At 38.4% G+C, this 16,193-nt stretch overlaps 1 protein-coding gene across 2 annotated transcripts in view; it reads right to left on the bottom strand.

Moving 5' to 3' along the window:
* The window catches only part of LOC143025853 (hippocampus abundant transcript 1 protein), a 243,111-nt gene extending 227,975 nt beyond the window's left edge, over positions 1-15,136 (bottom strand). Inside the window, exon 1 of one of the 2 annotated variants that reach the window (XM_076185939.1) lies at positions 14,974-15,136. In XM_076185939.1, coding sequence (XP_076042054.1) covers positions 14,974-15,036 — 63 coding nt within the window. In that variant the 5' untranslated portion in view covers positions 15,037-15,136. Of the gene's footprint in view, positions 1-14,561; positions 14,842-14,973 lie in introns of those variants that run through there. The other variant, XM_076185998.1, reaches the window with a different exon arrangement.
* Positions 15,137-16,193: the final 1,057 nt, after the last annotated feature.

Here is a 16,193-nt window from a genome sequence, read left to right as displayed (position 1 = left end):
GAGGATGCACCATTCCACAATTTTACAGATTCTCTTGCTCTAGTATAATGAGCACGTACATAAATTTTTATGGGCATGATTTACAGTTTCTATGGTAACTTTTTCAAAAAGTTCAGTTAGCTTTAAATACACTGATGATTACTAAAAGAATAGTCCATTCAGGCAAGGAAAACCCCTCATGATACCAAAGATCCAAACCTATCTTAACTTTTTTATTTATGTACAACTTGTATGTTTACCTTTGAGTGATCTTTTTTTCAGCCAAGCAAAATTCCTTAAAATACTACAGGGTTTTCTGTATGAATGGTAAAATAATAAAAAATTTGTTGCCTAGTTTCATTGACTGGAGACCTGCAGCACCACAGCAGCTGGCAACAGGTTTCAGACCCTCCCATAAATCCCTCCAAGAAGAAAAATTGGATCACTTTTTGTACTGCATTAACGAGGGGGCATTTCCCTGTCACCAGTTTCTTGTAGTAGGAGAGTATTCATATGTTTCCAGCTCTCTTTGTATGAAAAGAGAGAGAGAGAGAGAGAGAGAGAGAGAGAGAGAGAGAGAGAGAGAGAGAGAGAGGAGAGAGAGAGAGAGAGTGAGAGAGAGAGAGAGAGAGAGAGAGAGAGAGAGAGAGAGAGAGAGAGAGAGAGAGAGAGAGAGAGAGAGAGAGAGAGAGAGAGAGGAGAGAGAGAGAGGAGAGAGAGAGAGAGAGAGAGAGAGAGAGAGAGAGAGAGAGAGAGAGAGAAGAGAGAGAGAGAGCGAAGACCAAGTGGTCAGCCCTCACATGGAGGTGAGGATGCTGACAGGTTTTAAGATGGTTGGCAATGAGATGGTTCTCTCTTACATCTGTCTTTTAAGACCACCCATTATTGGCCCCTGAGTTTCTTGTAAAAACTGTACAACAAAATATCAAAAAAATGTACACACTTTTTGGCCTGTCTTTAAATGTTCCTTACATTTGCCAGTCCATTCAATAAAAGATTTCAACTCAGACTACAGGGAGCACAATCATATACTTATGCATTTATTGTTTCTGCTAAAAGGTAATTTCATCAAGCTAAGTGTCCCTCCCTCAACTACCTCCAGCTAAATGTTTAAGTACAGACGCTCCTCTACTTACGTTCATTCGTTTTACGTTTTTTCGATTTTACGTTTGAACCGACTGTAAAAATAAATAAATAAATAAAAATTGAGGGAATTTTTTAGTTTAGCGTGCTCTCCGTAGTTCAAACGATACTTACGCATGACGCTGCATCCATTGTTTACATTGCACAAACAACAGACTGAAAGTGCCTTGCCTCCTCCTCCTCCACCATCTCAATTTATGTTGCTTGAATTTAATTTATTTGAAATTAATGTTATTATTTTACAATGTTATGTGTATAATTAATGATTTAGGGGTGTTTTGTAAGATACAATAATAGAATTTACGGATGTATAGTACAGTAACAACTTACGTTCATTTTCAACTTACGTTCGGCCGTTCGGAACGTAACTAAAACGTAAGTTGAGGAGCGTCTGTATATCTAATTTAATCCACCTAATCTGAGTGTTGCCATCTAATTATTTCAACCAACCTGTAAGGATTGAAATCAATCCCTAATATCACTAGATAAAACACCATAAACACAAGCATCCTTTATATCTACCCCCTTCGCCATCTAGACTTGTTCATTGTAACACTAGACATTTTCTAATGATGAGGAGGAAACACTCAAGTGATCACATAGTCTAACTATTGGTGTGTTCTTACTATCTTAAGTTCACCCTACAAATCTGAACCCAGGTTAGTTGTGCATGGGAGCCATGAGTCTCCTGCAAGATACCTGGGGCAATGGACTGACTTGGTATTTACCCAGGAAGGAGAGATACTCCTGAGCAACCCAGCAACCCTGATCATTAGGTTTAAGAAGTTAATTCTGACACATTGGCACTGGCCAGAACAAAGTCTTTAAAATAAGACATGTTTATGGAGTTTATACCTTATCTATTCACGTGGAGATAAAGAATATCTTGTCAGGGTATGACACTTCAAATGTCATCTTATACTAAAGTATAAGATGACATTAACATTAATCTAACTTGAGGAAGACAACTTTAAGTTTAAAGGGCATGTTGCAGTCTAACACGTACATGTCTCTTTGACAAAAATTTTGACAACTTTAGTGTAGCTTTAATAGCATAAACATGCAGGTCTCAGATACCGTCAAAACACTTCCTGTACTACAAAAACAAACAATACTTGTAAAGAATGATAACAAGGCAAGTCAACCAGATACCACTTTATTCTAGTTCATAAAATGCTGATAACAAATTTTCTTTCGTTACTATTCCATAGAAACATCCACACTTGGGAGTTAGTGTTCCTGAGAGACACAAGATCAAAGTGAATGTTCTCCTCATAACCCATCTACACCCTTGATTCCATTTGGAGGTACAGCCCTGAGGGGCTAGTACTCAGTCTCTGTACCAAACCAATTATCTTTTCACCAACTTTGTGATATCTGTGATACCAAAAGAACTAAAGCAATGGTCAAGACCCTCCATCACCTTCACACACTGATGATTACTATCTTGGTTCTATTCTTTACATTTACCATCACTTGAACTGAAGAAAGCTCCCAGCATTTAATATTACACTATGTGAAGACCTTTCCATACTGACAACATTTTCCAATCTTCTGTTAACCAACACACACCAGCATCTACACTATGATACTGTTCAGATCATCACTTGCTCATACAAATATTTAAAAATATCAAACCAAGGATCTATATGAAAAAATGATTAAATTTAAAGCAAAATGTCAAATTGTCACAAAAACATAATATACAGTTAGAAGCCCGATTTAACAAACTAATTCAGCCAAGGTCCAGTCCGCTAAATTGAATTTTCCATTAAATTGAGCAAGTGAGCGTTGGTGTAACAGTGTTGCCAGAGTGGATTATAAAAATGATACGTACCTAAAAATTCCCTAGTGTACACACACACACATACAGTATATATATTATTGAACGTGAATTATAGGCAGCACAATCGTGAATTGCAAATGAACAGCAATGTGCAGTAATTTGTTGCAACATGTGTGTGTGTGTCGTGTAACAATGATATGAGCTGTGTGAATTTCGTGGAATATTAGTCATAGCTTCGTGTTTGGTTCGATGTACATAATTCTAGCGATTAATAGGACTGTGCAGTTGGTTTTTGGATAGTGAGCATTATTGTTGTGTTGTTGCAGAAAACGTAGTTCGTTGTTATAGAAGTGTTTTTCGTGGTGATTACTCTCGCGTACTGATTTTGAATTTTCCCATCAACTTACTGTTTCATTATTTTGTTTTCCTATTATACTGTCTATTTCTACTTGAATATATTTCTGCTACAATTATACTTTATACACATACTGAATTATATATTATTGTATATATATATATATATATATATATATATATATATATATATATATATATTCGATAGAGCCATCGTAAGACGATCTCATCGTAAGTCGATCCCCACTCTGTTCCGTGGTCACTGTACCTAGACTGTATATTAACCACCAGAGATACTGAATATAGCCTATTAAACATGTACAGTAGTCTTAAATCTCGCGGGCAGCTGCCAATGCCAGCCGTAGACGTGACGTAATAATACTCGCATCATAAAATATAGTCACCGCTTATATCGATCGTTCTCTCTTTCACCCGCGAATTTTGAAAAAACACAGAGGATTTGAGAGAATGTAAAAACACAGGGGCGACTACAATAAATATCTGGAGAAGTGTGCTGGCCCGACTGACAGGCTGTAAGCCTACCTGGGAGCAGAAGTAAGAAGCAGTAATATATATATATATATATATATATATATATACTGCATATATATATATACAGACGCTCCTCAACTTACGTTTTAGTTACGTTCCGAACGGCCGAACGTAAGGTGAAAATTAACGTAAGTTGTTACTGTACTATACATCCATAAATTCTATTACCGTATCTTATAAAACGCCCCTAAATAATTAATTATACACATAACATTGTTAAATAACAATTTCAAATAAATTAAATTCAAGCAACATAAATTGAGATGGTGGAGGAGGGGGAGGATTAGGCAAGGCACGTTCAGTCTGTCGTTTGTGCCATGTAAACAATGGATGCAGCGTCATGCGTAAGTATTGTTTGAACTACGGAGAGCGCACTAAACTAAAAAATTCACAAAAAAAAAAAAAAAAAAAAAAATAATTACAGTCAGTTCAAATGTAAAATGAATGAACGTAAGTAGAGGAGCGTCTGTATATATATATATATATATATATACCTCCAAAGTACTAAATTATAAATTTTTCCTCGACTCCACCACCACAATCTGGTAACATTGGACTCTGAGACACGCATGTGGCCAGTTGACGGAAAATGCTCAACTTAGCGGACCGTTCCCGCTAAATTGAGCTATTTCCATAGATGCGTGTCTGGCCAGCTAGCGGAAAATGGTCAACTTAGCGGACCATTTCTGCTAAGTTGAGCAGTTTCGTTATTGCTATTTGCAGTTCGCTAATTTGAGCTTCCGCTAAATTGAGATTCGTTAAATTGGGCTTCTACTGTATATATATATATATACACACACATATAGAAAGTCCTCATTATACGGTACATATGCGTTCCTGCAAAACGTACCGCAAATTTAAATTACTGTATACGGAACCCAGGGCTTTTTCGATACTTCTGAGACATTCTTGGTGGTGGCGCTATGCTACAGTGTAAAGAAAACACGAGCGGATACCATATCTGTGAATTTTTCTTACCGTAAATAGAATTGAGGGTAGTAATTACCAAATACCATAACTGTGAATTTACCAGATAAAGAATTACCGCAAAAGGAGGACTCACTATATATATATATATATGTACAGTGACCGCGAAAAGTTTGGGCGCAAAATTATAGGCGCCCCAACTTTCCCCTAAACTCAAAACATGCAAAAAATACAACTTTCCACCCAAACTTTTCGCTATTTTTCAATGCTAGCGTTTGTACCCGTATTTAGCCGAGACAATACACACTATTTGGCAACTCTGTTTAGGAGGCAGTTAGAACCGTAGAAGTATGATTTGATATCTTCCTTGGCCGACCAGAGCGATGCTTTGGAGTACGAATGATGTCACTTCCTTCGTCTCGAAATTTCTTGGTCCACTTTTGCACTTGACGCACTCCAATTCCCACACGAGTAGCAATATCTTTACACTTATAACCCTCCTTATAGAGGGTTATGATTGTAACAACTGTGTCTCTTTCCAGCTCTTTACCACTTCCCATTACAGAGATATCAAGGCACAAAAACAGAGACCACCGCAAAAAAAAGACTACTCTCCATGAGAGATGTTTAGAAAGTGACTCCATGTGACATCGAGTGCGCCTAAACAGAGTTGCCAAATAGTGTGTATTGTCTCGGCTAAATACGGGTACAAACGCTAGCATTGAAAAATAGCAAAAAGTTTGGGTGGAAAGTTGTATTTTTTGCATGTTTTGAGTTTAGGGGAAAGTTGGGGCGCCTATAATTTTGCGCCCAAACCTTTCGCGGCCACTGTATATGTACATGAGGGGTCGTCCTAGGATGAGATGGATGGATGGGGTGAAGGGGGCTTTGGGGAAGAGGGGAATGTCTGTTGAGGAAGGACGGGAGAGGACAGAAGACAGGGGTGAATGGAGAATGGTTGTATATGGATGATGTTGTGATTGCATGAGGTGGAATGGGCAGGGGGGATGAGGTAGTATGTGTGAGCAAAATTTGACGCAGCCTGAAGGGATTTCTCCCTGTCCTCTCCTTTTATGCAATGGGGGGACGGAGAGGGGGGGTCGCCGATTTAATGAAGCGGCCTTGCTGTGGATGTGCTGTGTCTTGCGACACTGCTTCTGACCCAGGGCAGTGGACAAGGTGCAGGGATGACCCGTCATCCAGGAGGTGCTCAGATAAGAGGGAGGGTGGAGGGGTGTGGAGTGTATTCAGGGATGGAATGGGTGGAAATGATTTTATGCCTTTCCCCTTTTGGCTACCTCCCTTGTAAGGGGGAAAAAGCCTTGGTATATGAATGTATGCATGTACTGTACTACAGGAACCCAGGGCAGTGGACAGGATGCAGGGATGACCCGTCATCCAGGATGTGCCAAGATAAGAGGGAGGGAGGAGGGCGGAGGGGAGTGGAATATATGGGAAATGGAATGGGTGGGACTGGTTTCTATGCATTTTTTTTTTGGCTACCCCCTGTGTAAGGGGGAAAAAAGCCTTTGATATATGTATGTATGTACTACAGGAACTAGCACTTTCAAATCAAGTCATCATCCAATGCTAAGAAAAGCACCACCCCAGCAACCTATTCCATGACCTGCTGCTTCATCCCTTGGGTTACTGTGTGCCCTGCTACATCTTACCATCTCTTGACATCTTGTCAGTATCATACTTGCTCCATCCGTTACCAAATGAAATGCTCAATTATGCACACACCTTATTTTTCCTAAGCAAGTTCTCTGAAAATTCTCCCTATTGCTCCAGTCTAGATTGTTTTTTTTTTCCATGTAATGAAATTGTGCATCCCCATTCACACAAACCTTCATTAGAAGCATTAACATGTGTTCATTTACAACCTAACTGTACAAAGACATTAATATTACCATTTGTTCAGAGGAATACTTTGTTCATTTACTACCTATTTGTCTACCAATATACCAAGGGCTTCTTGCCCCTTATAAGAGAGGTAGCCAAGTCAAAGGCACACTCATTCCCACCCACCCTAGTTTCTTTCTTAGCTTCTTGTGGATGAAGGGTCAACCCTGTTTCCTGCTCACTGCCTGGGCCAGAAGCTATGCAGCAAGACACAAAGTCTGTGTACAAATAGGTTGTTTCCACAACACATTTGTACAAACTTTAATTGTTTAGAGGAATTTTTAAAGTATTCAACAGACAAGCACACTTGTATTGTTTTCTCTATTTGGTCATTAAATGTCTGGAGATGGACTATAGTAGTGGAGTGCTCATAAATCCTGTCTGATCTCTTACCTGATTTTTTATCTAAATGTTTTGCTAATTCATTTGTACACAATTTGGAAAAAATCTCTAAATATTTCTGAATTAATTTAGCTGGAATATTCAGTTCTGCCATTATGTGCCACATTGATGGTCTGTGCACACTATCATATGCTTGTCTGAAATCTACAAATAGCTGAGATAGGGTCTTATCATATTCGTAATATTTCTCCATTATTTGGCGGACTGTGTGAATATGATCCATAGTTGATCTGTTTTGCCTAAATCCACACTGATATTCCCCCAACTCCTGTTCTGTGTATGGTTTAAGCTGCTTCATTAGAATTCTTGTGTATACTTTGTATAACACACATAATAGGCATATCCCTCAATAATTGGCACACTCTAGTTTGCTTCTTTTCTTATAAATTGGAATAAGAGTTGGAAGGAAAGATACAGAAAGTTTCAATATACACAGTGGCCTTAGGCAGGGATGTATGCTGTCTCCTTTACAGTTTAATCTTGCAGTGGAGAAAGCAATCAGGCAGATTACCAACCAACCAGGTGGAGCTAAGTTATCCAATGGTCAGATAACCCACCTCGCTTATCCCAATGATGTGGATGTGGTGGCCGAGACTGTAGAGGAAATTAACGAGATCTTTACAGTATTCCAGAGAACAGCAGAACAAATAGGCCCAAAATGCAATGAGCAGAAAACGGAAATTAAGAAACTAAGTAGAAACGGGAATTATACACCAGGAGAAGAGCAAGTTGGATCACTAAGGGTGAAGAAAGTGGATAAGTTCAAGTACCTGGGATCCATTGTCAGTGAGAGAAATGAATTGGACATACAAATAAATGAATGAATAGCTGTAGGAAACAGATGTTCCCATGCCCTGGCATCTGTAATGAAGAGTTGGACCATCAGCAGAAGAACTAAGATAAGAACATATAACATTGTAATAAAACCAACAGTCCTGTAGGGATGTGAGACATGGACACTGACAAAAGAAAGGGAGAAGAGACTGAATTTTTTTTAAAACAATATCCTGAGGAGAATCCTCGGCCCAGTATATGATGAAAAAGAAGGAAAATGGAGACAAAGACATAACAGGGATATTAGAGATCAGACTCGGCAACCATACATTCAGGATGAAATACGAGGAAAAAGAGCAAGGTGGGCTGGACTCTGCGTATGAATGGAGGCAGACACACTACCAAAGAAGGTGATGGAAGGAGGAGTAGAGGGCAGACAACCAGTAGGGAGACCCAGGTACAGATGGATGGATGGAGTAAAGAAGGATGTGGAGAGGGTGGCACCAAGAGAGGACTGGAAAGAATTGGCAGAGGATAGAACCATCTGGAAAGGCATAGTGAAAGCGGTGAAGGGCCGTCTGGCCTGACAACCAACAGAGTAATTAAATATTTTTGAATGGTGTTCTCCAAACTGCAACAGTACACCCTAAGCCAGAAATAGCAAACAACAATGGGAGCATTAGGCAACATTTCATTTTCCTAGTAATATCCACAAAATTGTGAGGTCATGAGTTTAGAATGTCCTAAATCAATCAATCAATCTATTGTTGACATCTGCAGACCCACAGTAACTGCCAATGGTCCCTGAACCCTCCCAGAGATATCTATGGGAAAAAACCTTGGTCTGATATCTGCTTTGTGTAGGCATGGGAGTTTCTATACCAATAACTGAAATTAGTAGGAGCACAGCAGCTGCTGGTAATGCTCCTTGTATTCAACTCAATAACTGTGACACCTTCTAGATGGAAAGAAAAAGAAAAGAAAAGAATTGTTTTGAATTAGCTGCATTTTCTTTGGCTCCCATATTCATAGTGATATTTGATGGTTCACAGATTCTTTGTAAACCCTGGAGAAATTTCACACCAGGTTCTCCTGTGGATAATGGGTATATCATGGATGAGTTATATCATCTGACTCAAACCTGCAGCATTGAAACCATCCCCCCTGGTGCAACACCATCTCCACTGGGTGGAGCATACTATCAGAAAGCCTGAACATCAGCTTCCAAGATAAATGCTGTATAGTCAGCTATCCACATGAATCAGAGGAGGAGCCCCCAAGAAAAGATACAAAGACCACTATAAATACCTATTCAAAAAATGCAGTATAAATCCAAATGAGCTCAAGGCACTAGCAGTAAGCAGACAGGCTTGGGAGGGCAGTGTGTGTGATTAGTACTAACAGACTTATAGTTAAATATCACGAAAGAGAACCATAAACCACTCCAAACATCACCAACATGTAGCTAGAGTCCAACCAACTCCTCGTGAAGAACACCTCTGCCACATATGTGACAAAATGTGGTCCCCAAACCTTCTCAACAGCTACCTACAATGACAAAGACAACACAATCGCTAGTCATCAGCATCATCATTGCCAATGATGGACTGCCAAAGATGTGCACCTGTCTCACTAATCTGTATCTTGTCCCTACTCACCATCTGTATCTTGTCACCTTGTCACTTTCAATCATCATAATTAAACTTAGGTAAATATTGAACTTACAGCGATGTCAATAAATCTCAATGCAAAAGACTGGTCATATCAAGTAAATTATGGTACACATTATGTTCAAATTTAGCTTACGTATACAATGTATTGAGATCACATCTGAAAACAATTATGGGGAGGGTGTTCTCAAAAAATGTATATCAGAGTGATGTCAATAAATCCTAGTGCCACAGCCAATGGGTTAAAGGCAGAGGAAATAAAAACAAAGATGAGAAAGATATCTTAGGACTAATCTGAAGACAGTGTCAGTCTCTCAGGGCTGCTGCACCTCTAAATGAAGTGAGGAAGCTGATGAGAAGCAGGGAGATAACCACCTCCACAACATCCTTCATACAAAATCACCTTGAACAGGTGCACATCATTGGTTCCAAATGCAAACACATACAGTGCACATGGCTATATTAGCTATCCCATTTACCAAACAATTAATACCTATCAAGGATGTGTAAATGGCAATTTAAGTGAAACACTGGCAAATGTTTTGTAAATCAGCAACTGCAAAACACCAAATCTTGTACATAAATTGAACTAAGTACCAGTAACCTAACAGCATCAATATTTTTTACTCATTTTTAGTCTATTCACTTATCTACAACAAGCTCTTTAATACTATAATGTGGTTTACACATCTGAGGCAACCCTGCTCCCCACCTGAAACACCTCAACATCCTCACCTCCATTTGGAGGTGCATGACACACACTTTCTGGACTGGGCCCTATGCCTTTTCACATAAATGTGAGCTGACTGTTCCCCTCCTATTATTACAGGCCAGTGGCACAAAAACAGTCACACACTATTCCAGCACTGATATTAGTCTATCATTTCTTTCCTAAGAGACATATGGGAGGACATAAGGACCACTGCCAGCCATTGTGGGGCTGTCTCCAGTCATTGAAAATAGTCAACAATCATTATCATTGTTGTTTACATATCTGGCAGCTTGTTACCATTGAACAAGACTATATTGTATTTGGACTATACTCCCAATTCTAAAGAATGGATATAGTAAATTCTATAAAGGCTACCTGAAGGCCGCAATTCTTCTGCAAGACACCAAGGGCAACAGATTGATTGATTGATCTACTTATGTATAAATGATGAAATTGGCTTCTGCTTGACTACACTTCACAATTTCAGCATTCAATAATTTCAACTTAGCCAAACTAATATCATTATCAAACTAATTCTAAAGTGCATGGAGTACACCTATATAATGCAATATAGTATCAAGCATTTGCAATGAAGCATGACAAAACATTAGATTACAGATGATAACTGTTGAAAAACTTATTTTCAATTATCGTTACAAATATATACTGTATATATAATAATAATAATAACAAAATTTTGTAGTGTTTTTACTTTACATTGTACCCTTTGTGGTGTATACTGTAATCAATGGCTATACACATAGTTGTGCATGTTGCTCAGTCTATACCAATAACTTCTACGGAGTCAAGAGTGAGTAAGCTTTTTTATTTTTATGCAGTCAACATTTTTGGGGCTTCAGCAACATCACTATAGACCAGAATCACATAGCATTCTTTTATGACTTGATACTAACCTCTTCCTAAAGAAGAATGCATCATTTTCAACCTCTACGATCCTTCCTTTATTAAATCTCATTGTCCATATCTATGATTCTTAAGCTCAACATTGTCCCCAATGACAAAAGAACGAGCTATCAGTCATACATTTGTACATTCCAGTAATCCATTAAATGAAGTCATAACAATACATCATTACTGTTGTAATTCAATATGTACTGGTTTGGTATGTATGAACAAAACAAGGCTAGAGACCACCCATTGGCTGTGTATATGTACAGATGACAACTAGCAGAGCCCAGATGTGATGATATCCTCCAGAATTTTACTTTTAAATTAATATCACAACAGGAACTGGAGAAACTAATGTGATGTTATTAATCCTTGATGGAATTGGATTGGATTTTACCTTGTTCTACACAAGTAATAATTATTGCTACCTTGAGTTGCACTAACTGGTAAACCACAGCCCCAGAGTGGCTGGCAATAGTTACTCCAACTCTCTCTCAAAGTTGTATTAATGTAGAATTGACATGGAATAATATGAGAGAGGCTTTTGTTCAGAAGTAGATTAAAAATGGATGATTGTTTCTATATCACCAGCTGAAAGTAGTGGGATGGGAGCAACCACTGACTGTCAATTCAAAATATAAATAGATGGAAGAAAAAGAAATTAAGTTGATGGAAAGATCTTGGGCCCAATCCACAGACCAGACTGAGTGTCATACACCAGATGGAGGAGAGGATGTTGGGTTTTGAAAATGGGCAGTAGGGAGACAATTCTCCCATCTGTCCATCTTGCAGGACCTCCACAAACAGGTACCCGCCACTGGTTTTTACAAGTACTTAGATCACATTTCTTTTCCATAGACAAGTAGTGACCAAATGAATATATATTTACATGTCTTTCTATGCAATTTATTTCTCTTCATGAGGCATGATCTTGTGTGAAAATTGCTTACTAGGTTGCATTTCCAACCTTGGTATGGGTATAGGCAAGCTTCGATAGATATGAAGATATTTAGAAGAATCTCTCCTCTGTTCGTTCTACAATCACTAATTCCATATACCCTTTGGTGGTCTTACATAGCCAGCTGAAGACACTGATCCTATAATACTACACTTCCCTATATTCATAAACACTGATAAGAAACAAGCACATCTTCATAGAGAAATCTGTGTACAAACCCAAGTCAATGTGCATTTGCCTAATACCATGGAGTTACACATATTTTCCTACTAAGAACCAATGGAACAGACTGACTGATTACTATCAACTGCAGTACATTACAATGCTACATATTCCTTGTAGTGATTATGTGACATGCTATTTTCACTGCACCACTATATTTAGTCAAAAACAAGGGCCGACTTCATGAAGTACTGGAAAATTTTCCATAATTTTTTGCCAACTACCTCACCCAATATATTCACCTTCTCAACTTCCTCTTCTACTAGGGGGCAGTGTTAAGATGGCTAAATCATACACATCATTGGACACAATCTGAAGCTATTTCAGTATTAGGTGTACTAATGCAAGGCATTCGCTGCTGGATAGTGTTGTACCTACAGAAACAAATATATCTTTCAAGAATGGTGTATATAGGTCTCATTCAGAGTTATGAATGAATAGTTTTAATGAGAGTGGGAATGGAGAGAAGCCCAATAAAAGATATAAAAAGGAGACAGTTGTGTGTCATTGTGACAAATGGAAATAAGCTCTACCGCAAGGACTCAAACATTTGCCTTAGCGAATGCTTATTATGAAGTAAAGACGATAGCTTTGAGGCAGTCGGGGAGCTACCAGGTCATAGTCCAGTTCGTTCCTTTTGAACAGTCCTTGTGGTGGAGCTTATTTCCAAAGAGGAGACTGTTAAAATTTCTGGGCTATATCCTAAGAGGTGGATAATTAGAGAAATTGTTTTACTGGAAGAGTGGAAGGGAATAGAGCAAGAGGAAGGCAGAGGATAAAATTCATCATAAACTACATTGGAGGAGAGTGGACAGTGGCACAGATGGTGAGGCTGGCAGAAGATAGGTGAAGTTGGTGCTCCATGATTGATGATGTCACGTGATGGTCACTTTGGTAAAGTACATAGGTCTCTTGAAGACACCCTATTTTTTTTTTTAAGATGAATGATTTCACTGTTATCAAACTTATTCATACACCCTGCTGCACAACCGTCTACTCATGACACACTTACCAGCCCACTACTTACTATGTCATGTATTCTAATGTTATGACCCTTGGGCTGGTATGTTCTGGGATGGCCTCTTATTTTGACAATAATTTCCCTTTTCAAGAGTGCCGTACTATGTCTGAAGCAGCAAACCAGGAGAGTATATCATCATTTGATCTGGAGATAAAGTGCAGATGGAAGGGAGGATGTTCATGAGATTTGAAGATGGGAGATAAGGAGATGGTTCTCTCTCTCTTTCTCTCATGCAGGACCACTACTCCTAGATTAGGATCAGATAAGATATAGCCAAATATAGGCTGGAATTTCCAAAATGTAATTTTTTACAAAAAGCAATACTGATCCAATATACTGGGGCATGGTGCAGCTGCAAAATATACAACATATCCGTGCAAGTGGTCACTAAAGGCGACCATGGTATAATCGGTAAGCAAGCATGCCCAGACAGTGGGAGGTCCCTGTTTTGTTTCTCAGGCAGTGCTAGCTTTTCAGTGACACTCCCTATCACACAATTTCATATTGTTTTAGTGGCAGATGGCTTGCTAGAAATTACCACTGGGACTATGACAACAACGTCTATAATTCTACCTACAATCTATAAATCAACCTTATTCTGACCCATCCAGACAATTTAATAAATGGAAAAGTCGTTTCCAAATCACACCTGGGAGACACCACAACAGACTATAAATACCATTCAATGAAAATTGTGGACTGGTCTGAATCAGTGGTCACTGAAAAATATTGTAATACCAGACAAAATGAGGCTTCATGGCAAATTTATCTAACAATATCTTCCATTATGTACACACATACTGACTGCTACCATCAACACTACTAGTTTTCAAAGTAAGTTTGTGAAATATTGTGAATAAAGAAGACTGAAAACAAATGTAAAAGTGGCTCTTCTCCTAACACAATTAGTATCTAAAATAAAAAATATATGAAAAGTTGTCTAATTATACAAGTACTATGCTATAAAAATTTGGCCTTGCTGCAACAGAATATGAATATCAACCCACTATAGACTGAGTCTCTGAGACCAACCAATAAACAGTAATCCAGTCACAAGATTTGTCCAATCCAACTTTAACAAAAGCTCACTCAAAATCACATAGATGCTAATATTTCAAATCTTCTGATCTTTCAACACTCAACATAAACAGCATTTCTGTATATCTTGGCTTCATGTCAGGTAACTACAGGGTAACAGGCCCATGAAATTCCAATGAAATATATTTACTGTTAAATCAACCACGTACCTTGCACAACATATTTATCTCCTTAATAACTCCCATTCTGTTAAAATGGAGTTACTAGGTGGTCCTCTTAAGTGATATAATCCGCCTAAATATCATGTCAGCTGTAGCTGTAGAAGACGTCCTGGCCGTTAACACAGGCACATCCGATTAAACCCAGGTATTCTCTCTCTTTACCTTTGCTTCCAATGAAAACTGCAAATCATTGCGTTATATTCGCAAAATTGGAAGTCATGGAATATCTTACTGCACCGGTCTTTTTCCATGGAGCACTTACAAAAACTGCCAAAAAAATGTTTCACGTTTGACCGCTACGTTATATGCAGTTGAAGGAAAAGTGTAGACGATCGTACACTTAGAATCGCCTGAAGGTGCACACCACGTAAACATTTGCTCATAATTCAGCTATACTTACCACCATCCCCTCCTTCACTATCTTCCGTGATCGTATGATGGTTCCTGCTACTCTGTGCTTCATCTTGAGATAGTCTATTCACTAATTACACTGCAAATCACTGATCAATAGTAAATCTAAGCACATATTCACCGACCACCGTCCGCCATACTTGTTGTGTTATGACGTCACGAACGATGGTGTCAAACATACGATTCATTTTGAATAACACAAATAATTTTCCAAAACTTAAAAAATATTTTTTATGTGACAGGTACTCATAACATAATGGGTATATATAGTTTATACAAATATATGAAGTTTTAAGAATAAGCAAGTCTCCTTTTATGTTAAACAAGTTTATATTGAGACAAATATGTTTACAAACACGTTTGCAAACACCCAAACTCAACGCTCAACCCTTCCCGAAGACTTTGGCATCACAAATGACGTCATCATCGTGCCATGACGAAGGTCTGGTTGATCGATACATTCCCGTTCCCGCCATTTTCACGTGGAATTCGAAACTTTAGCAGGATGTGGCATTGATATATATCGCTCTTCTAAAATAAGCATTAATAAATGCTCCATCTGTCCACAGCGAAATTCACCAAAAAATCGCCACTTGATATCGACTGGGAGAGGCACAACGTCAGAAGAAGAAACGATAAAAACCTTAATTCTCATAACAATTCTTACAAGTCTGAAAAGGATATCATCACAACACCTTCCTGTGTATAATTTTGTTACTACAATTCCCTTACTTAAAATTAATTCTAAATCAAATATCCCTCTTATACAATGAATATTTGACGTCTTCGTACTGCGTTCGCTGTAAGCCCGTGTATCTCAGCAGATGTTGGATTTTATGTAACAAACTCAAATCTCCAGCTTGTCCACATTGCTGAGTATACGCCATATGTTCCGTAACAAATTGGAAGACCTACTCAGTTCTTTTTTGACAAATATTCAGCTGGTCTCAAATATGGTAACCTACAGCAAGTTTATTTACTAGTTCGCGTTTACACGTGTCCAAACATTGGTTCGAGATGGTTATGTTCAAAGATAGAAAATAGTTTCTATTTACTTATCTATTTATTTATTTACTTATTTATTATTTCAATGAAAGTACGATAATGGTTGGTCCATGTAGTCGCATGCCCTTCAGTAAGTGAGAATGTTAGTGATGAATCACTGCCGTTTATAGTCACTACAATTAGGCCTTCTAAAGTTGCACGACA

The sequence above is a fragment of the Oratosquilla oratoria genome, chromosome 1 (genome assembly GCF_046742065.1).
Source record: "Oratosquilla oratoria isolate Oo_2021 chromosome 1, ASM4674206v1, whole genome shotgun sequence".
NCBI classification, from domain to species: Eukaryota; Metazoa; Arthropoda; class Malacostraca; order Stomatopoda; family Squillidae; genus Oratosquilla; species Oratosquilla oratoria.
The sequence above is the reverse complement of the archived record's forward strand: the minus strand, read 5'-3'. Positions and strand labels throughout refer to the sequence as shown.